The sequence below is a fragment of the Myzus persicae genome, unplaced genomic scaffold (genome assembly GCF_001856785.1).
Source record: "Myzus persicae strain clone G006 unplaced genomic scaffold, MPER_G0061.0, whole genome shotgun sequence".
Lineage (NCBI taxonomy): Eukaryota > Metazoa > Arthropoda > Insecta > Hemiptera > Aphididae > Myzus > Myzus persicae.
The window spans coordinates 55333-79111 of record NW_019104203.1 but is presented as its reverse complement, the minus strand read 5'-3'; the positions used below and the strand labels follow the sequence as shown (position 1 = coordinate 79111).

General features: G+C 28.8%; 3 protein-coding genes across 3 annotated transcripts; 2 read left to right on the top strand and 1 right to left on the bottom strand.

Annotated features, from left to right (window-relative positions):
• Positions 1-4868: 4868 nt before the first annotated feature.
• Positions 4869-7305, bottom strand: LOC111039952 (zinc finger MYM-type protein 1-like). Its single transcript, XM_022323624.1, has 3 exons — positions 7294-7305; positions 6468-6581; positions 4869-6290 (listed from the first exon to the last, which is right to left on the bottom strand). Exons 1-3 carry the CDS (start codon positions 7303-7305, stop codon positions 4869-4871), a joined length of 1548 nt encoding a protein of 515 aa, XP_022179316.1.
• Positions 6994-9281, top strand: LOC111039960 (putative nuclease HARBI1). The gene is made up of 3 exons (XM_022323638.1): positions 6994-7527; positions 8252-8538; positions 8716-9281. The coding sequence occupies exons 1-3, from the start codon at positions 7307-7309 to the stop codon at positions 9279-9281; spliced, it is 1074 nt and encodes a 357-aa protein (XP_022179330.1). The 5' UTR covers positions 6994-7306.
• A 5056-nt stretch (positions 9282-14337) lies between these two features.
• Positions 14338-18021, top strand: LOC111039954 (the record flags this gene model as incomplete). Its single annotated transcript, XM_022323626.1, has 13 exons — positions 14338-14570; positions 14654-14821; positions 15010-15138; positions 15232-15291; positions 15369-15419; positions 15579-15680; positions 15756-15848; positions 15920-16021; positions 16093-16200; positions 16282-16338; positions 17256-17312; positions 17554-17801; positions 17866-18021. Coding segments are annotated over exons 1-13 (1332 nt in total), but the record flags the coding sequence as incomplete, so codon positions are not given.
• Positions 18022-23779: the final 5758 nt, after the last annotated feature.

The window sequence follows — 23779 nt, the reverse complement described above, 5'->3', positions numbered from 1 at the left end:
GCCGACGACGGAGACTATCGCGGTTACCAGCTCTCGAGTATTGTACCGAATATCCGCGACGTGTACCGCCATCACCAAACTCATACCGTGGTCGCGATCAGATTTTAATAGGGTTACTCGCCGTCGGGTATCCGCGGTATTTTCCGTCGGTTTCAGAACGATGGTGACCGGTGGCGGCCGACGGTGGCCGTATTTCTCCACGTATACGACTCGCCGACTGATGATTCCACGAACTGACTAACCGGTTGAAAATATTAAACAATTGTATTCGGTTTATTTGCAAGCGGGTAACCGCGTCACCGAGATATAATTCCATTTCGAGCGTCGTCCCCGGCGATTTCATTCGCACCCGCCGTGCCTTCCATTCTTGGACGAACCGTTTTGGGCCACGCCGTTCGCGTGCCCGTATACAATTATATTGCGTAATACAATAAAATAACGGCGAAATGGCGAAACGTGTCGATTAAACTGTATTCGTATTATATTTACGAACGACATCAAGTGGTTTTCGCAGTTCCCTTTCCCCGATTGTGATGAATTATGTACAAATAATTAAAAATTGTTTTATTATTGGTATATTATAATAATTTATTGTATACTGCGCAATAAGTCTAAGACAATGGGTACAGTAATATTTTAAAACTGCATAATTATTAAACATTTGCAAGTACCTACCTATATCGTTATATTTACGCGACGTATTAAAATTACAAATCTCTTCGTCTACATGGTATTTTTTTGTTCTATATATGAAAAGTTTAATGAGTGTAATTTTTATTGTATTCGTACTTCGTGCTCAGTGCTTCAATTGGTATGCACGTTAATGAGTATATGTAAACGAATTTTAGACGGAATCGAGATAAAATAATATTATCATACTCAGCGATTGTAGTCCGCATCCGTATTATATTCTGTCGGTGCTTATCTAGGTAAACTGTTTGCTAGAACGATTTTGGCGAAAGAGCTGTGAAATATTTTATCGCCAACTTTGAAATAGCACTTCAGAACAATTTGCACGAGAAATCGATTAAGAAACTTTACGTGGTTACCGGGCCGTGGATTAAAAATAATTCCTCTGAGTAGGTTATAGGTAACCGTATATTATATAGTCGTACAACTATATTAAGTATATTATTAATCCACTTTGAACGTCGTCGTTCCAATCTTGTCGTCGCGCGGATTAAAACCGCGGGAAATCGTATGAAAATCGATTTTGTTTTGTATAAGTACGTACATCACACACACACACACACACACACACACACACACACACACACACACACATACGTACAATATGAGTACTCATGGAATATAATATTATAGTGTTACACGTACATGTGAATAAGAACTGCGTTTAATAGTGAACGAATTATGCATAGTATTATATAATATTATATTATATATCACTCGTCCAAAGCTGCTGTGGAGTCGCCGCGTGCGCGTCTTTATCCGTATCGAGTACTCGACAGGCGCGCGCGTGAAGCGATAATATTTTAATTTATAATCTATTATAATATTATTACGTGGTTATGTGATCATGTGTGTGAGGGCACCTTTTATAGAGATTGTCATCGGGCGAGTACATCGAAGTGTCATAAAAAAAAAAACCGAATAAAAAAGTGTCGGAAAATTCGATTAAAAAAAAAAAACCTGCAGCGTGCCAAAGTGTCGGGGAGGCGACAAGTACCTACGACTGCCTTCGCAATAATACACCATGATAGTTGTGCGCTCGACATGACATTTTACGCGGAGAGCACCACCACCACCGTCACTAATATATACGTACAACACAATCAATAATATAATATCATAGGCGCACGGGCCACTTGTTAACGGATTGTTTACGCGGGCGGACACGTGACCGAGCACGCGCGCCCCCGCCGCCGACGCGTATAAACGCCGCTTAATTATTGTTGTCGGGTGTGGACCGGAAGTGGTCGCCGCCGCCGCCGCCGCCGCCGCACGTGCCGACGGTTAAAAAACCAACGCCGCCGCCGCGACAGCCATTTAATCGCGGCCGCCGTACTAATGCCGTATAAAAGGTACTCGGCGGCCGTTTGTTGACGTACACGTTATTTATGCGGCAGACGCCGAGGCATAAGGCCCGGACGAAAAGCCTCAATAGTTCGGATATAATACATGGTATCGATTAGCTGCTGCGGATACGCGTGCGACGCGTCCCGTCGATAGAATAATAATAACACGATGATATTATTAATACAGAGATAAAAAATTGGGATATAAATTACACTCTGTTTTTTTTTTTTTTTATCCTTTCGTCCTTTCCAAAAGTAAAATTTCACGCTGACACGCGGTAATCTCCGGCGGGCGACGGTCGTGTGTACACCTACGACTTTGTAAGTGCCTCCGTGCGTGCGTATCACCTCATCCCATTCCCATCTGCTGCGAACAAAAACGGCCATCGCCGGTCGTGTTCATTATGATAATCGTATAATGTAATATTATAATATTATATTGTGCACGCGAGAGAAAAAAAAAATCGCAGGATTTCGGCAAACCTATTGAACCGTTTTTCTGGTGACATGTTTTTTTTTTTTTTTACATATTTTTTTTTCAAGCGCCGTCCCTTCTCTTCATGATGTATACATATTATTATACGCTCGTATCGATTTACAAAAGACCTAGTTACACACGGTGTGTATTCGCCGTTGGTCCGCTCGCGTAAAGAATAAGACCCGCGGAGCGCAGTTTAGTGTTACGCGGACACCTATATATTGTGTATTATGGAAGTTTTTTTTTACCCTATTTTCATTTTATTTAACGTCCATAAAACATCCCTTGTCAACGATTGCGAAAAATTGATCGGTGTCTGATACGAACGCGCGCGCGCACACACAAGAATCGATGTACTGGAAGATTTTTACCGTTTTTTTTTTTACGTGATTTCAAAAAACTCGTCCCGAGGGTTGGCGGCGTCGATGCGCGCAAACGGGTAGGGGTCTTATTTTCGTGTTTTTTGCACAAAAAATATAAATCATGATAAAGGCGTTGAAACAGAAGAGATCGGAAAACACAGCTGTGGCGTGATCTACGAATACAATATAATGAATAGAGGTATAGATGAGCTTCTGAAACAATTAATCTATTTTAAGTTACCCGTTCCTCCTTATATACTATACCACTTTAATTGAGTTTAATAGCACAATTAATAATACTATGTTCATAAAAAACTTTTTTTCTTTTATCATCCTGACAACTAACGGTTTTATAGTGATATTTTAGAACCATGCTGACAGCGAGAGCTATTGATTTTACGATGCTGTGATATTTCCGAAAATACTTTGTACAGTGAAATAAAAGTACAAAAGAGCTTCAAATAACTTTTACTGAGCATATCATTTAACATGTCTTTGAGCACAATAGCCAATCAATATCGGTTTAAAATAAAATAATACGATGTAATAATAACACGTCACAACCAAAACTGTGTTTGGTTAAAAGGATAAAATATAGATAGATGCACTGAAGTACCTAACACTGTCGTTGTAAATTTGGCAACTGCAGATAAAAGACACCCATTGCTTAATATTTAAGTTGTCAGATTTTCATAGCATCTTTTTGAATAAAATAAAATTNTTATGACCTTTTAAAAAAAAAATATGTAGGTATGATCTTATAACCATAAATTAAATTTTCAGCTAATAGCTATAGTTGCCTGGCTTAAAAAATATCAATAAAAAAAAAACATTTAATTTTTAGTGTTCATTAAAAAATCATCCACATCACCCCATAAAAAATAATTTGATTACCATAGTTCATACTCCACAGTGACTATAGTGCGATTAGGTATATAGATAATATTATATTATATAGCCAATATAATAGGTGTATCGTGTATAATATAATACATTACTAATTGATATACTAAAATAGTTTATCAGTGGCACCAAATGTTTACTCTTAAACAAGAGACAAGTGCGAGGGGTTACAATGAAAATTAACAATTTATAAGGTTTGAGGTCATATGTATATAAAACTCGGATTAAGACATATATGACGTGCTAAATAAAACCACTGGTAACATCATGACGAAATACATATATTATATAATATTATATACATATTATAATAAATTAATAATACTCGTACACTTATAATATAATATATAATATATTAATATGTATTTAGTATACATATATATATATATGTAAATATGTATATTATATTATATTAATATATATATTGTAATTTATAATATATTTTGTTATGGGTAATAAAGTAATGCCCAGTGTTGAAGCCTTGAAAACAGGGGCGCATTAAGGGTTCACATATGGGGGGGCAAAATTATTTTGCGCCCCTGGTGTATTTTATGAATATTAATGAAAGTATAAAAAACTTAACAAAAAAATTTCCTCGCTGCGCTCGGGAAATTAAGTTTATTGCATAGAAATCTTATTAAATTAATGAATTAATATCTATTTGGAACTTGGAATAATAATCCTTTCTTTTAAAATAGTACTGGTAATTGGAATATTTATTATGTAAAATGTTTATATTTCATTAACTAATATATACCTCCTAGTAAGCAACTCCTATATTTTTAGTTATTTATGGAGTACCTATGTATTAAGCATTGACTTATAATAATAAATATATCTTTATTCTTTATTAACAATCAAATATTATTACATATTATAAAACTATTTAAATGACAAATATGGAACAATACTAATTAAAATATTTTTTTTCTTATTTTTTTGTTGACAAACTCTTTTATAATACTTGACCAATCAATACTTCTAAGTATCTCATTTTCTATTGACAGCAATGAAAGGGAAGATGTTTTATCTTGAGATAAGGTGGATCTTAAATAATTTTTAACTCGTCGAAGCACTGAAAATGATCGTTCACCACTCGCATTGGTACAAGGCATACCAGCAAAGATTCTTAAAATTATAAGAACATTTTTTTTTAATAGACGTAGCCTCATGTCTTGTTGATGGTTGTTGCGTGTTATCTTCTGACAAAACTTGAAGAACTTGTAATACATTTTTGTAACCAAACGAAAGAGCTTTACACACTTCATAACGTGATGACCATCTTGTTGTACATAAATTCTTAAGGACAGATTTGGTCGATTGTTCATACAGATTCCATCTATATGTAGACGAAGAAAAAAAAGTGTAAACCATTTGACAATCATAAAAAAACCGAGTTCCTTCTTTGGTAATCTCAGCTGCATTTGACCCAATAAGATTTAGTGAGTGTGCGGCACACGGTACAAAATTAGCATTTTTAGAATATTTTTTAATACGTGCTTGTAAGCCATTATATCTTCCAGACATATTTGATGCGTTGTCGTAGGCTTGTCCCCTGCAATTTTTTATGTCTATGTCCAATTCCTTAAATTTATCAATTAACGCTTCCTCCATTTGTTCTCCCTTATGTCCTACAGAGGATAAAAATGTTAAAAATCTTTCTTCAGAATTTCCATTTGGTTTTATGTACCGAATCACAACAGTTAATTGATCTTGTTTACTGATATCTGGAGTAGAATCTACTATGATTGAAAAGTACTTAGCTTCAATAATTTCAGCAACAATTTTTCTTAGAACCAAATTGTTCATTAAACTTAAAAACTCATCACATATTATCGAGGATAGATATGAAACATTGCCTTTCCCTTGGTTACCGTATTTAGAAATATGTTCCGACAAAAAAGGATCAAATTTAGCTATAAGTTCTAAACATCCCATATAATTGCCATTATGTACTGAGCCAAATTCATTATTTTTACCACGGAATGGTAGTCCTCTTTCAGCCAAGAAAGTAATTGTTGCAATAACTCGATGGAGAACATTAGTCCAATAATCCAGTTTTGATTTCATTTCTTCGTGTAACATTTTATCAATTGAAGTAGCATTTTTTTGTGTTCTTGAAAACCAAATTCTAATTGATTCACCGTGTTGTTGGCCTTCTTCATGACATTTTACTTTTTCTTCACATTTACCCCAGTTTTTTAATCCAAATTTTAAATTTCCAAGATTACTTTTTTTGTTAGAAAAAAGAAGGCACTGGAAACAAAATAATGCATTAGCTGATAAAGAGTATAAGAGCCACTCTCTATTGGTAATTTGCCCATTATGCAATGTTCTTATAAAGATACTTCTAGGCAGTTTCCGGAAATATTTTCCACACATTCGTCCAGTTTTATTAAAATTAATTTTTTTAACATCTTGAATTGGTTGATTCAAAATAAAATAGTCTATTAAACTTGAATTAATTTTCCATTTGGCAGGGTCCAAGTCAGGCACAGCAGCAGATTCTTCCTGAAATCAGGTTGTAAAAGAATTTAATAAAAATAATTTATGTTAGTTACTAATCAGTAATCACTAACTTATATTAATCTTAAAGCGGACAATCAATTGATTTCCATAATAAAAACTTACATTATCAAAATTTTTTCAAAATTTGAAATAAAAACACAATGAAAATTGAAAACTCACCAAACTATCATCAATGTAGGAAGGTCTTTCATCAATTTTTTTACAACCGCCAGGCAGTGAAATATTTAGTGAATAGTTTGCTGTATCAGTAATTGTATCATTGATCTGGGTTTTCTGTTAATGTAATCAAAATTACTAATAGTACAACAAATTAATGTATAAAAAGTAAATTATTTTAATTATTATACTGATTAACTCATTAGACATAAGTTTGGTATTTAATATTGTCTCTGCTAAGTTGTGTTTCATTCAATAACTTCTTCTTATCATGTATTTAAAATATGTTTTTTATAAATTTAAATTTATCTGTAGACTGTAGTAGTTATATTTTTCGATGATTATAATTATAAATTAGGTAAATATTAATTTAGTAAATGTTGTTCCTTGCTCAGAATTTATTTTCTAATTAGTACCAAGTTAACAGGTTCAAAATGTGATGGCAAAAAAATGTTCATTCTCTACATTTCTTAGGCCCGGTTTTTCAATCATATTTAACTGATAGTTAGTGAGATTTAACTGACAGTTAAATGTATGTCCCAGTTAAACTGTTTATCAAACCTCGATTAAGCTAACTGAAAGGCTTAACTAGCAGTTAAGTTAATCGCTAATATTTCCTCCAATTAAACCGATAACTGCCGGTTAAACTACATAATACCTATGTAATTGTTGTTTTTTTTATCAACAAAAATCAGATAACAAAATATATGCAAATTTGACATTTTCTATCCTCGTTATTTTTTTATACTTGTACTTTATACTCAATACTTTCTATCCTCGTTATTATTTTATACCTGTACTTTATACTCAATACGAGTTACGACAATACGTCAATACCCATCATGGAACTCATCATGGACCATGCTATACTCTTTGAAGATGACGATGATGAATTTAACATGTATGTGAACTATGTTCGAAGACCTTATACTATAAGATGTAGGATCGATCATTTTAATAAATGGGATGATTACGATTTTAAAGCCCGATTTCGATTATCTAAAGAGACGGTTATTGAAGTTTTGAATATTATAAAACATTCTATTTCATCTAATTCTGATAGGTATGTATTTACTATTTAATATTTATACTAATATTATATCCGATGGCAAGAACCTATTGGCTTAGCCGTGAATTAACTATTAAGGGGGCTGGAGCGTAATCTATTCTAAGGAGTACAAACTAGGCATTTTGTATTTCAGTTCATATGGGTCTTGTGTATGTGTTGAAAGTAAATTAACATTTTCTGTATTTAATTCGTAGTACCGATCACGGTATAGGGGCATCATAATACGTCCGTCATTTTACCTACGCGCATGCACACGTCACCAAATATTACTTAATAAAATTAGGTACATTTTTTTTCAAAAAATACTGCCTGTGGGCTGTGACTTCAATCACTACGTTCAGTAGGATGTTCTGATTTAAATTTTGAAAGCAGATTTGTATTCTCCTCTAAATTTACAATGCTTTGACTGTCGTACATTATTTATATTCTGTATTAATGTATTTAAATTTGAATTATTAATATGATTTATTTTTACTCTTTTTGTTAGTAAATTTCTAAGTAAAAAGAAATAAAAATCAGAAAAATGAAATTGTCAAAGCATAGATAATTTAGTGACGAATTCAAATGTGCTTTCAAAATTAATATCAGGACATTATTTTGGGCGTAGTCGTGAGCTATGTTTTCGACCGAAAATTAATCACGCTCCAGCCCTCTTAAGGCATTATTATTCGTGGGCTAAGCATATATTAATTTAACCATCATTTATAATTTTGATCAGGAATCATGCTGTAACTCCAGTTCAAAAACTATTGTTAACTTTACGGTTTTATGCTACGGGGAGCTATTTAATTAGTGCAGGTGATTTTATTGGCGTTAGCAAATCATCAGCCTGCCTCATAGTTCGAGATGTAAGCCTGGCTATAGCTAACCTCCGAAAAGAGTATGTTCGAATGCCAGAAAATGATTTGGAAATTAGGCAGTTACAAAAAGATTTTTATAAAATAGCGAAATTTCCATTGGTCATTGGGGCTATAGATTGCACCCATGTGAAAATTCAAAGTCCTGGTAAGTTGAGATGTATATTATACTCGTATGTATAATAATGCAGATACCTATTATAATAAAATAGTTGATTTGGATTTGTGATTATTTAAACATATAAATTTATACATTTAATTTTTAACATATGAATTTTTATAAATACACATTATTTATGTAAAAAAAATTAATCATTTATTTAAGGTGGCCCAAATTCTGAGTATTTTCGTAATCGAAAGGGGTGGTTCTCATTCAATGTCCAAACAGTGGTATCTTCAAAACTAAAAATTATGGATATAGTTGTACGCTGGCCGGGTTCAACTCACGATTCAACTATATTCTCAAACTCAAAAATATACCAAGACTTACATGTTACAAAGAAATGGGGTAATAGTTTAATTGTTGCAGACTCTGGGTATGCCAACACAGATCATGTTGTGACCCCATTCCTTAATCCACAACCTGGGCCAGAAAATGTATACAATGAATCGCAGATAAGAACTAGAAATCCAGTAGAGCGCACATATGGCGTGTGGAAACGCCGCTTTCCGATATTGTCCCTTGGAATGAGATTCCAAGTACATAAGATTCAATCAGTTATCATTGCATGTTCAGTTCTGCATAACATAGCAATTGACAAAAATGATAAAATTCCATATGATAATTCAATCCAATTACCAGAAGATGTTCTAGAGAATATACCTATAATTCAAAATAATCAAAATAATGCTAGATCTCGATTATTGAATGAGTATTTTTCACAACTGTAACATTAAGTTATTATAATAAGTAATAACAGTTCTAACTTATAATACATAATTAAGGTATAATAATGAATTACTATTTATATTCATTAAAAATGTATACTAAATAACTAAAAATTATTTTAATTTTATTACAAAAAATCAAATATAGTAACTAATGAAAAAAAATAAAAATATACTATTTTTTTTTTAATACAAAATAGCAAAAACATAAAAATGAAAAATAATTAAAAAGTTTGTTTACATTTTAATAATTATATATAATATACATTTTATGAAACTAATTAACAATAAACTTTATTATTTAACCTATTATTATTATTATTATTATGTAAAATAATTAAAATGTAATTTATGAGTAAAAATATTTAAAGTTTAAACATATATCAAAGATTCATTAAAAAAAAATTTCATTTTGAAGAATTGGCATATTCATTTTGAAGAATTAACATACGTAGCTCATGTTCTGCCTTCATATGTTCAATCTTCAACTTATGGGTTTCTTTTGATTGCAAAAGTTCTTGCCTAACTAATTCCTCTTGCAATGCAACTAAACTTTTCTTCTCCTCTGTTAGTTCTATTATTTTTTGACTAGCCGAAGAGTAACACATTTTTTTTTTTTCAATGAAGGATCTGGGAATAATGGGAATAAACAGAAAAAATGAGTCAGGAAAAGAAAGAGGTAAGAAATATAAATTAGGCTTGAGTGGATCACTGCTTAGGATGTAGAATAAAGAGGAATTTTTAATAACATATATTAATATGACACAAAGGTAGTAGCAGATCTGAAGGAGGCAACAGGTGGAATGGATGAAAATTGTACAATGGAATATGGCTTAATATGTTAATCTCTTTTAATTAGCTTCAGATCAAACACTGCGCAAAAGTAATTGGTTAGTAAATTGTGTAGTTATAAAGATATAAAAACTTAGGGCCGTATTCATAGTTGATGCTTAACAATAGCTATTGATATCTAATTTTGATCATTTAAAAAAAAAAAAAATTGCGATAACTAAAAGCAATGCTTAAGCCTTAAGGTAGGTCTCAACCAAACCTTAATTTAATTCATATTTATCTTCTCTTAAGCTAAAGTCAGGTTTATTTAATATAACAGTGTTATTAAGCATCGACTATGAATACGGCCATTACAAACTGGGTACTCATTTCATTTTGTTATTAATCTAGTTACAATGCTTGTTAATTTATTTTATTTTAAAATAGCAATGTACAAACATTAATTACATACTTACATGACAAAAGATTATAATATGAACCAGAATACATAAATAGCAAAACAAAAACCCATACTTTGACTATTAACTATTTATTGAATAACTAGTGTTGTACTGAATATTTTAAAAAGTATTTAATATACTACTCAATATTTGGAAAAATACTTTGTATAGGTACTTAATAATTACAAGAAAAAATATTGTTAGTAGATATACCTAATAATAAAGTAAATATATTTAAAATACTGAATCAAAAACCATAAATAAAATCTAATTAAATAACAATTTAATATTAAAATTAGTTTTAAAATTATTTTGATGAAATACTTAACAACACTAATAATTTCTCAATTCCATAATTTTAATTGTAATAATAAAAAAATAATATTAGAATTAATAAATAATGCACACTGAATGTATTACACAATATAACTTACAAACTTCCAATTTAAAAGTAATTGATTTTTAGCAACTGATTTAAAAATTAAATTTCTCCTTTTTATGAAACTACTAATATTCTGTACTCACCTGTTTGTTTAGCTATTTGGTTGTTGATCTCTTTGTCTATCAATATTTTTATTAGTATTCAAATTCCACATGTCTGTCGGGTGGTCTACTCAAGACTCTAAGGCAGGGGTCACCAATATTTATGTAGGTAATGCCTTATTAGAAATTCGGAAAAATTTTAAAGCCCATCAAAACTTGGTGATCCCTGCTCTAAGGTGTAAACCTAAAATGTGCATTAGCTACTTACCTGGTGTCAGTAAATTGTTTAGTTTAATACTTTTCCCATTAGTTCTTAACAATTTTACCGAATCAGCTGGTACCCAAGTAGAACTATTTGGTACTGTATCAATAAAAAAATACAAATTCAAATAAACATATTTTAATTAGGTACTATTGTTTTACTTACCATCATCAACATTTGAGGAATAAAATGTTGTATTTGATGGTTGTTCAACATCATCCTCATCAGTCATACCATTATATTCAAACTCTTGTAATTGGGATAAGAGAGGATCATGATCTTCATTTACCACCATGGTATTTGAAATGTCTGCTATTTTGAGTTAAAAAATAATTAATAAAATAATAGTTTCATTAACAAATATATAAACTTCTTACTATCAATAGCATCTGAATCAATTTCACAGGGTACACCTTCGACCGAAACTTGTATGGTTCTAAATAACTCTGCCTCATAATCAGATGATGGTTCTTGTATCCTAAGAGCTGGTCCTCCACCAGTCACAAATAGTGCTGATTTTGGGCACCTCATTGATTTTTTAATATTCTCATATTTCATTTTCAAGCTGTTTCCATCTCTAGGCTGTACAAATAATAATGATAATATAGCATCAACAATAAAATAAACATTTTAGTTAAATTACAGAAAAATGTATTCTATATAATTTATTGGTACTTACCGAACCACCAGTTTGGCTATTAAATTCTAAAGCAATATCTGACCAAGTTTTCTCTTTATCTTTCCAGGTAACAGCATTGGACGTTTTATTTTCCAATATTGCTTTCCTGTAAAGCGCAATTTTCAATAATAGTTCCTTATCGGAAAAACTAAAATTAGAAGAACGTTTTCTTTTGTTTGACGAACTCATTATAAAAAAAATGTCAATGAATACAAGAAACAAATAAATAGTTAACAAAATTGTATAATGTTTTAACTTTATTTCATTTTTAAAGCACTTTAAAGTTTAAGTAAATACATTAGACAACATTACAGTTGAACAGTCACTTTCAAAACATAATCGGTGATACTAGCAAAAGCAAAATAATAGATAGTACTATCTTAAATCGTGGATAATACACTTTATGCAGTATGACCACTCGTAAGATATGTTGATTTTACGATTAACCTCTAGTTAACTAACTGGCACATCAATTTCACTTGATAAACAGTGCACTATTTAACCGCCGCTTTAAACGATAGTTTAATTTATCTGGTGGTTAACTAACTGGCAGTTATTATGACAATTGAAAAACCGGGCCTTAGAATATTAAAAAACTGAGGTTCCAGTTGGGACAATATTTTTTTAAGCAAAAATAATTTATCATTAAATAGACTTAAAAGTAAACATTAAACATGGAACTATAGAAGTTTTGACTATTTAGTATTTACTTACCAAATTATTATCTGTATTTGTGCTAACAGTAGGTTCACAACCAGGCAGCAACAAATCATTCCCATTCTCCACGTTTTCCAAGTTTGTGGAAGAAAGATTAAACGTTTGAGTTTCCTGTTCATCATTTTTTATTTTATTTCAAAATATTAAAAATAATTTTAAATACTATTGGAATACTTAGTTTAATATTATCAAAGTACTAATATGAATATATGATTAATAATAAAATATGTATTTAAAATATATTTATCATAATGTAAGTATAACTCTAAAATAAGTAGTCTGTTATAAGGTTGGTTTTGGATGTGTTTTAGAATGAACCTGTACACATATGACATATTTCCTAATTCTTTACCATGTTTATGTTATAGTATAAAGGTACACATGTTTTTTTTATATTCAACATTGAATAAAATTATAATTAAAATGCCTTTAAAAAAACAAAAATAGTTTTTTTTTTTTATTTTAGATACAGATATACAGTTGGGATTAGCCTAATCTAATAAATAACATTTCACAATTATTATAATATGTTCACATTTTTTGAACAAAAAAACATACCGAAACTTGAAAGTTAATCTAATAACAAATATAATGTAATGAAGAAAATACTTTTACTACTTGTACTATTAAAAACAATAATTTAAATTTCAGAGTTACATACCTTAACTGGCTTAACTTCAAAATAATTATTCAATTTCATACAGCTCGAAACGCAATCTTTGATTTTCTGTTTCTTTTTCTTGGCCAAATTTCTAAACTTTGCGCCACTTGGTTTTCTTTTATGATTTGAAACCCCCGACATAGTTTAGAAAATGTATAAACAATTTAAAATCAAAACGAACAAACAAAACCGACGACAAAATTGTATTACATATAATTACATATCCGTAGGACGTATGACTACGGTCACTGTGCGTCTATGCAGTATAATAATAATAATAACTCATAATACATAATAATATTATCAGAAAGATAATAAGAAATAACAATAATACACGCAAATAAAACGGGCATACGGGTATGACTAAAAATAGAATAATTTTCCACATTAACTATGGAATAATTCTTTCCCGTATCATTTATGATTTATCATTATATATTAGTATAATGATTCTGACAACTATAATAGCAAATACCAAAATAGTATACGATTATTATTTATTACTAAAACCGCACGTACACGCTTCCCCAGTCCACAATATATAAATATAATTATCTGTATGATTGTATACGTCATGACACATGTATAAGTATAAATGTATAATATGTTATTACATAAATGCTCATCTCATACTATGACATAATTTTATATACATAATATATTATAACGTTTAATAGTACATTAGTATGATAATACTAATTATTATTATTTTTCTTAAACCCAAGTTTTCCATTATGTCATACAATTTGTATGTTTTCTTTTTGACTCTGAGATACAAAAAAAAAAAAAATTACAAAAAATGTACCGCCCCCAAAAAACTTCCGCCCGGGGCAAATGCGCCCCTGCTTGAAAAGAATAACAATTGCGCCGACACTGTCCCCCGTCAGCGGCGGCGGCGCGTCATGTTTACACTATATTATCCGTGGTTATGAATAGTAAGTTGTAGACAAATATGTNCATTGCGCCGACACTGTCCCCCGTCAGCGGCGGCGGCGCGTCATGTTTACACTATATTATCCGTGGTTATGAATAGTAAGTTGTAGACAAATATGTTTAAAAATAGAACAATAGGAAATCGTTATCATCATAGGAATATACGATTATACGAATTGCCGCCGCCGAGAACATTCGATAATTATCTTATTATTATTAGATTAACCCAAGTAACCAACATAATTTGGATTTCCAGTTGTCAATATTGTTATTTCAATTTCATCCATTAGTCGTTATAGACGTATTTGTTAGCTCTGCGTCTACAGTAAGATTATTTTGATGATTTGTGAACATTTTATAATTTTTTTTTTTTAATTATTATACCCACTTTTATAATGTGGTCGGTAGTGCATTTTAAGGAGGACAATTCCGTGGAAGTGGTACCCAGTAAGTGGGTTACAAAATATAAATGTGCTTGGCCAAACGGAAACACTAAAAAATTTATCGAAAGTCAAAGTGACCCTGATTCACAAATGTTTAATTGGTTTAAAGCACGTGCATTGTTGTCAAACATCGGTAAGTATTCGAATTTGAATTACTTAACTTCTTAACCCTACTGTAATGTGTTTAAATTTGAAATAATATTGTATTACCTAGTTAGATATTAGGTATTATATTTTAGGTATCTATGTTTTAATAAATTATTTATTTAAATTTATAAAAATACAAAATATAATTATTTCAACTATACATTTTGTTTTAAGAATTATATTCTGAAGCACATAAAAAATGCAAAAAAGCTGTTTTTACTTCAGATTTATCATCCTCCGAAAATGACACAAGACTTCAACGAAAATTAAACAGTAATAAACTTAAAAATCATGGTAAATCAGGTATTAATTAATAAATTATCTATATAATATGTAGTCTACTAGTTATATTACCTATATACATTATACAATTATAATTAAAACCTACATGTTCAGGTGATGATTTAGATGATTCATATAACGGAAATTATAGTGAGATGCCGAATTACGAGTCTGGTAAGTAGTAAAGAAAACTTATTAAGTTGATAATTACATTTATTCATGTAACTTACCTCACTTATTAATGTTTTTAGATAATAATGATCAAAGACCAAAAATCTGCAAGTCTCCAATTAAAAAGAAAAGTATATTTTCAAATTGTATTATTTATTATTATTATTTAATGTATTTTCAATTTTCATACTTTTTTAACACTCATTAATGCCTATTTTATGGGTTGAACTGCATAGATTATAAAAAGAAAATATATTATTTATTTTTGCTGTTAAAAAACTTATTTCCAGTCAGAAAATCTCAACATGTATCAGTTACAAAAAAAATATTGTCTCCTAAGCAAGTCTTTGATATTCTAAAATCTCCTATAAAAGCATCATCATCTCAAAAATGTAAGTTTCATTTGTGATTTATTAGTAATTAACAATATATTTTGTTTAATACAAAATTTAATTATTGCTAAACAGTTTTCTCGCAACCATCAGATACTCCAATATTGTCTCCTAAGCAAGGTTTTGACAGTTTAAAATCTCCTAAAAGAGCATCAACATCTCAAAAATGTAAGTTATAATTTTAATTTATAAGTAATTACAACATTTGTTTTGTATAAAATGTATATATTTTGAAATAGTTTCTTCACAATATAAATATGCGCAAGATACAATAATGTCATCTCCTAAGCTGCAAGACTATGTAGATATTGTGTCACCTAAAAAAACATTATCACAAAAATGTAAGTTATAGTTTTTAATAATTTTGGTTAACCATTTAACATTTGTAACATTTGTATTGTATTATTGTCAGCTATTTCATACGCAACAACTACAGATGAAATTTCACCAGTTAAGAAAACTCCAACTAAAATAAGTTTTAATGTATATTCTCCGAGCATATTAATGTCATCTCAAAAACGTAATTTTACCTAAGATTATTATAATTTATTACTATTTGAATTAATAATTTAAAATAATTGTTAATTGTATATTTTTAAAGGTAATGTAAAGAAGCAGTTATTTAAGACGAAAGAAAATGGCATACATTCAGGTTCTAGTATGTTTATATATCCTTATATATTTTTTTTTTTTTACTAAAAATTAAAAAGTTCCTAAGACTCTAAGTCATAATTTATTAATCTGCAGTGGCGGCTCGTGGGGTCACAGGATATACCCTCTTCCTCCCTAATTTCTGATGATTTTAAAATTACTATGATAATATATTTTATTCACTGTAGATAATATAATTATGTATTATTATATAACAAAAAATAATATATATATATTTAATATAATATACCTAATATCCTAATAACCAATTAATAAAAACTAAATAATATAGTCTTTATAATCACATAATAAATAAAAATTAAATACCTAGTGTTCAAATACTCAATAGTATGCCTTACTATTTTCTTGTTTGAATATAATAACTTGGAAAAAAATATCACAATAAAATTGAAACCATCTCATGATGTTTTAAAATAAAAATAGAATTTAAGCACAATCCATTTGTGTACAGTACCAACCACCATGTAATTTATACTGACACTGGCATAAATAAAAATCAAGGCTCGAATGATTTGTGCCTTCTATGCACGACCGATTATTAAAAATTGTAAATTTTTCACTTGAAACTTTGCATCTGATAGCATTTCCTCCCAATAATACCTAACCTAGTAGTCAGATACCAATTGGTATACTAGTTATTTTAAAATAACAATTATTAATTATATAATTAAAATGATTTTAATAATAGTTATAATTATTAGGTATTTCTGATGTTTAATTTGATTTAAGTTTTTATTTAAAATTTTGGGTATTATGTGTCCATGTGTCCTCAGTGTAACTATTATGATTTATGATCTATTAGTAAGATTGTAAGTTGAATAAATAAATAACTAAGTTTAATAATTATATATTCTTACATATTTTGGGTATGCAATATGTCATTAATTGTTTAATTTTTTTTAGGTATGAAAACTTCAACTATGATTTCTAGTAACACAAAAAAATCAAAGTTTTTAACAGGTATTTTTAAAATAATTGAAAGAATACTTTAAATTTAACTATTAGTTAATTTAGTATTTATTAATTGTATATGGATATATTTTAATTTCACGATAACATCACTATAATTTATTTTACCTTTTCGATTAGGTAATTATTTTATATTTAAATTGAACTACCATTTATAAAATAAATTTAACTAATTATGTATTTGTAATATAATAATATTAAATCTAATTCATAAGTTATATTATGATTACAGATGATCAATTTAAAGATATGGTATCCCATAATTTAATAATTATAAAACATGGCATCAGAAATTTAAATGAAAAACTTGATCTGATAATTGAAAGAAACAACAAATTTTCACAAAACCCTGACAATAATTTACATGAAGATGATATGGATTACGCAAATCTCAACTGTATTTTTCCAATTGATGACATAAATACCTTGAATTGTATTGAAGAACAACTGGCATCAGATCAAAAATATCATAAATTAATGGTAAGTGTTTTTGTTGATGTATTTATAACATATAATAAAGTAATTTTTTTATGTTTTGTTCTAGACAAATAAACTAGTCGGATTAGGTGGCAAAACAATTCAAATTTATATTAAAAGAGTTATGCAGCTATTATTTACGGACGAACTACTACAATATTATTCTTTTAGTGGCCGTGCAAACAAAAAAAAATGTTTTTCAAATTTAATTATTTCAAAGCTAATTTTTAGTAAGTAATTTTGGTTTTATAATCATTACTTTTTGGGGGAGTTATAATTGTGTTCTATTATACAGTCCAATGTTAGGTATATTTTCTTATTTTAAATGCTGGATTTTTACAATTCAATGAATTATTTTAATATAAATAATATAATGTATTATAGTTTTTTAACATAATTATAATCATTTGGCCTTTTTTGCCTTAGTTGCAATATCAACTAGTATATATTATATTATTATTTTAAATAATAAATTTAAAATACATTTGAATGCATATTTGAATATATTTTCTAACTAGAACATTTAAGGAACTATAGATAGGTTATCTCAACATTTTACAACAATTATCTCTAGCTGCATCGATGTTCAACGATAGTCAAAATAATAAAATTTTCATGGCATCTCTGATGTTATATTTATAGTTTAATAAACACATTAATTTTCCTCTCCTTAAGATTTGAATTCAGTTATTGTTATAAATTAAAAATTAAGTTTAACTTGCTTCAGTTTAATATTAACTTTAATTTGACTTGATTGAATCATCTAATTTTTTTTTCTATTAGTTAATTTAAAATTTTTGTATACAGGAAAATAATACATTTTTTTCTTATAGGTTCAATAAAATTCATGAAAAAATTTAATTATGAAAGTGCCACTGATGATGCTGAAAAATATATTAAAAACGCTCTGATCCAGGCTCCATTTAATATCAAAAAAAAATCTTCTTCCAGAGTTGCAGTTACAACATAATTTATTTTGTTATTATTAATTAAATAATAATTAGTAATTTTAATATAATATTTTAAGACTTTAAATATATTAGTGTAGTTTTTTATTTATTATATTTTTCATACCTACTCTTTCATACAAAATACAAATACTGTAGGTGAATTGTTTTGCTGTATTATATCATGTAATAGTCATGGATAAAAAAACAAAAGTTAAGGTTTTAGAGTTATATAATATAATAATATTATGGAAGTAAAATTAAAAAAACTTGTGTTGGAGGCAGGGCCGAATTACCGCTTAAGCTGGTTAGGCTAAAGCCTAGGGCGACAAATTTTACTTAATATGTAAATTAGGTGGTAAATTTATTTTAGCCTATGGGCGGCAAAAACCTTAATCCGGCCCTGGTTGGAGGGTAAACTTGAATATATATGGTTTTAATCTGGAGCTATATATAGTATTTGTATGTTATTTTCAATATTTGTTCCATATTTTGTAAAGTTTAAATTTATCTTGAATCAAGATTCACACAAGGCCGATTTAATATGAACTGTTGTTTGAATAAAGGCTTATAAGCATTATGTTTTTAATGTTGTTTCAACATTTAATGGTCAATACTTCTTGAACATATGATTTTATTTCATTTCACATTTATACAACATTCAATAAAGATTAATATGCTTCTAATTTCATCTAAAATCAATATTTAAATAATGTTCAATGTTTAAAAATGCATCTTTATTCAGCCTTGATTTAATATTGACTTGCTATGTGGGGTACAACATTCATTATTTAATAAATATATGTCAAATTAATTTTTAGGTTTTTTCAACATAATCCAAAGTTCAAACAATAAATACACAATACTCAACAGCTATAAATATTAAACAACATAACTGAAAATAAGATTAATGAATACTAAACTAATGCATTCGGCTGGGTAAATAATTTGATGACAAAAATAAATGCAACATTTTTGAAAATTGATTAGAAATATCTCAAATAACTACTAACTAAATAGAGGACGCATACAGTAAAATGGATAATTTTGGTTTTTGAGCAATACACAGCGTGTTAACTGTTAAAAATCCCGGAAACTTGTTCTACTATTATACGTCCATATTATATAGATTTCAAGTGCAATTTGTCATTGAGTATATCACTCCTTGTCATTGTAATGACTAATGGATGTATTGAATTAGTAAATTTAAAAAAAGTTTAAATCAATATCGATGTAGGTACAATAATTATGTTGTACAATTGCACGTGTTAATACAATCATTTATAATATCTACCTAGTTTAAAATATTAGTCTAAATATTTTGTAAATGTAATTGACCATTGTGCATAAAAAATATTAATAGACTCTTTTCATACCAGTGTACGGGAGTAATGGTAAAAGTATCAAATCAATAAAATACGGATATATATTTTTTTAACGAAATAATTAAAATTGTTGGAAAAAAATATCGTCATATTTCGTTCAAATAACTTATTTTTTCAATGTTTTACTTTCATGCCTACAAAAAAGTATAAACAAATAATGTAGAAGAAGACTTAAAGTATTTTAATGGATTATATTGAGACTTCAAATTGAATGATCTCTGTAAGGCCTAAAAACTCACGATCAATATGTAATTTTGATGAATGATACATAGAATGGCTTTCATTTGGGCGAAGGACTTAAAATAATATATAGTTTGGCCGAATTTATATATTCCCATATTTCTTATTAGTCCAAACTTATAAGTTTGGCATATCATTTTTGCGAAATTTACATGAACTCCTAATTTATCTAATACATAATTCGAGCGAGATTTTAAGTATATAATATATAAATACATTTTTATAGACTGATTAGACCTTCCAATTTTTAGAGACTTAGAACTCGTAATTAACTGGTATGGTTAAAAATGTGTTATATTGTCATACGATGTATTATATTATATTTGAATAAATATAATATATTATAACTTAATAACTTATTTTTTTTTAAATTCATATTATTGTGATTGAGTTATAGTTACTGTGAAATGATTCGGTCCCATTAGAAATACGAGGTGCGTCAGTTGGTTCTTTTGCCCACGCCGAAGGTGGGAAATTCGGTATCTTCTATAATATAATTATTTAGAACGTACTCTGAAAAACCAGTAACCTGGAACAAATAGATCATCAACTCTGTAAATCCATGTTGAATTTGATCTGATGGTAATTTTTTTAAGTTTTCATTTTGCAGCAAGATATGGGTATGTGAAATATCACAAATTAAAAATGTTCATAATTTAATATATCACTTTAAATATAAAAATAATGAATAAAAGCCGATGCTTCAGCACAGATAATGTTCTTACCTAAAGTTTGATAATAGTTTAACTATTCACTCTAATATCAAAACTAACCACACACTTTTGAAACTACTTAGCGATCGAAAATTCGATCGCCAGTATCATTGGCCCCCTTCACCTGTGAAGGATGCATCCTTTACATTCACAATTTATCAACGACGTCGTTTTCCACCTCCCTCTCGAAATGGGAAAACTAAGCAACTGCAGTTGTGTGGAATACTTAAATAAAGTTTCCAGTGACTTGCAGGTGAAAGTTTACAGAACGATTTGCCTATTTCAAATTAAACCCAGGCATTTACGACGAGTTAAAATATTAGATACAAGTAACTTTTCAGAACTTTCGTTTGGTTGGGAGATAACGTCGATATTTCGTCCATACTATAAAGCCACTGACCTACCTACTAATAGTTATATGTGTGTATGATTTTACAACATGTGAGCAAAATTTAATTTATAGCGTAAAGGTTATGAGTAGGGCCCGGATTTTTATGAAAATGCATATTCTTCTACAACTATTGACCCAGAATAATTTTGATTAAAAATGTCGACATTTTGTGATCTGTAGAGTCTACGATTAATTTTTTTAGACTATTTTCGCATATTTGAATAAAAATGCGAACTGATTGCATATTCCTATATGAATATTATATAAAGTTGCAGTTTTTATAAACAGTTGACGATTTTTTTATTTTTTGCAAGGCAAGGCGAGTGTGCTGCCGACATAAAAGTTATTCTAAGCACAAACTGGCCAATTGCAGTAGCCGATTTTTATTGACAGTCTACATATTTGTGTTATCTGCTCCTTATATATACACGTAATGCACGGCTTGTGTATTTCAATTAGTTAGTGACGGTAAACTATTAGTGTTATTTATCCAATTATCCACCGCAGTTTTTGTGTTCGTATAAAATAAAATTTTGTAAACTTTAAATTTTTATCTTTCTCTAAGAAAATGTCAAAAGTAAAGAAAGCTTATACGTGAAAAATGAAATTACAGATGGAGCTATATTATTTTGTACTTTTTGTAAAACCAACGTATCATATGTGATAGAAAATCATAGATTATTTAACATTTAGGAACTTCAAAACACATTAGAAATAGTAAATTCTTGTTTTAAGTATGCACCTATATCGTGTCTTGCTAAGTAGAAAGAAGTTTTTCCAAATATAAATCTATGTTTCCTTATTAACATTCGTAAAAATTTCAAATTTGAAAATATAAAATCACATTTCGTAACTTCATGTTGGTACTCGTTCCAAAATTAATGTAACATTTTTTGTTATTAATTTTGCATTTATTTAATTAAGCAATAGGCATAAATGTATAATAGTTTTTACACGTTTGTAAGAAGAAAAATAACTGATAATTAAATTGTATTTTTTTTCACGTAATATATTTTGTAATTATTTTAAGATGATCAGTTTTTTTTTAACACACCGTTAAAAAATTTTTTTGCATATTTTAATTTTTGAGTGCATAAATATGCGCATATTTTACAATAATTTTTGCATAATAATCCGAACTTTTTGGTTATGAGTATATGACGTTATGCAACTACTACATAAAAATATGCTGCATTTGTATTGTAAATTAACCACTTAAACAATTAAGTTGTAGGTGATTTATTAACAATAAAAAAAAAATTAACCAGTAAGTATAGTATTTCAATTCTGATTCCCCAACAAGTTGAGTATAAAAATACTAACATTTCCAAAAAAATTCATTAAATTAACTTGGAAAATAAACTAAATTCGTTCTTAAAGTTTAAATGCATATACCGCTAGGTCCTAAGTACACAGTATTTTTTAAAAAAATCGGCCCTCTTAGCACTCCTGGCGGACAATGCAAGCCCTAAATTCCGGCAAATTACGACTAAAAATGTCTTAAAAGATATTACAATAAGATATCACTAGATAACATCATATACTGATGAGTGATGAGTGATGATATTATCTAAATAAATTGTGCTTATAACATGGCAACACCCGGATCGCTATAGTAAATTAAGAGCAGTGAATTTTATACCGCAGTGAGCCATCTAATAATATTTATTATCAGTAAGTATCTAAATTAAATATGGATCACTGTAAAAGATAGGTTAAATTTTGATTCAATTGTATACAATTATTGTAGGTATTCCATAAATGATTATGATCGAAGACGGCCTCTCCGCATATAATTTTACAAAAAAAAAACTATTTTAGTATTTCACTACTATAGGAATCAGTAAGTAAATTAATTTTTGCCGAAAAAATTGCAATTGAAAATATCATTGTGTTTATAACATATAATACTTGAAAAGTAGGTTTTCAGTATGGATAGTCATGCTAGGGATAATGGTATGAACACCATTCTTGAACGCTGCCAGAGCAGCACGTCATGATGATGGATATAAATTTGCAATTTTCCTTACCGAAAACATGCTTTCGTACTTCAAATTTTCCTCTCTCCACATTAGTAGAAGAAACATGATTTTTTTCCCCAAAATAAACGTTTATTATTTTTAAAATGGTTTTAGTGGGAACAAATAGTTAACAACAAAAAAGTAGTTTTAGTTGTGATTTTAGTGTTGACAAATTATTGTTTCATACAAATAGTATAATTATAAGCTTAAAAATGAGTTTAAATGATAAATTGAATGAGATAGCTCATAATACTAAGACTGGATAGTATCCAAAATTAAATGTT

What these genes read in the sequence shown, in the direction of transcription:
- LOC111039952 (XM_022323624.1), bottom strand. An exon ending in CCTACATTGATGATAGTTTG is followed by an intron (nt 6,291 to 6,467) that starts GTGAGTTTTCAA and finishes ACCTGATTTCAG; the next exon opens with GAAGAATCTGCTGCTGTGCC.
- LOC111039960 (XM_022323638.1), top strand. Translation starts at nt 7,307, where the DNA reads ATGGAACTCATCATGGACCATGCTATACTCTTTGAAGATGACGATGAT. An exon ending in ATTTCATCTAATTCTGATAG is followed by an intron (nt 7,528 to 8,251) that starts GTATGTATTTAC and finishes AATTTTGATCAG; the next exon opens with GAATCATGCTGTAACTCCAG. An exon ending in TGTGAAAATTCAAAGTCCTG is followed by an intron (nt 8,539 to 8,715) that starts GTAAGTTGAGAT and finishes CATTTATTTAAG; the next exon opens with GTGGCCCAAATTCTGAGTAT.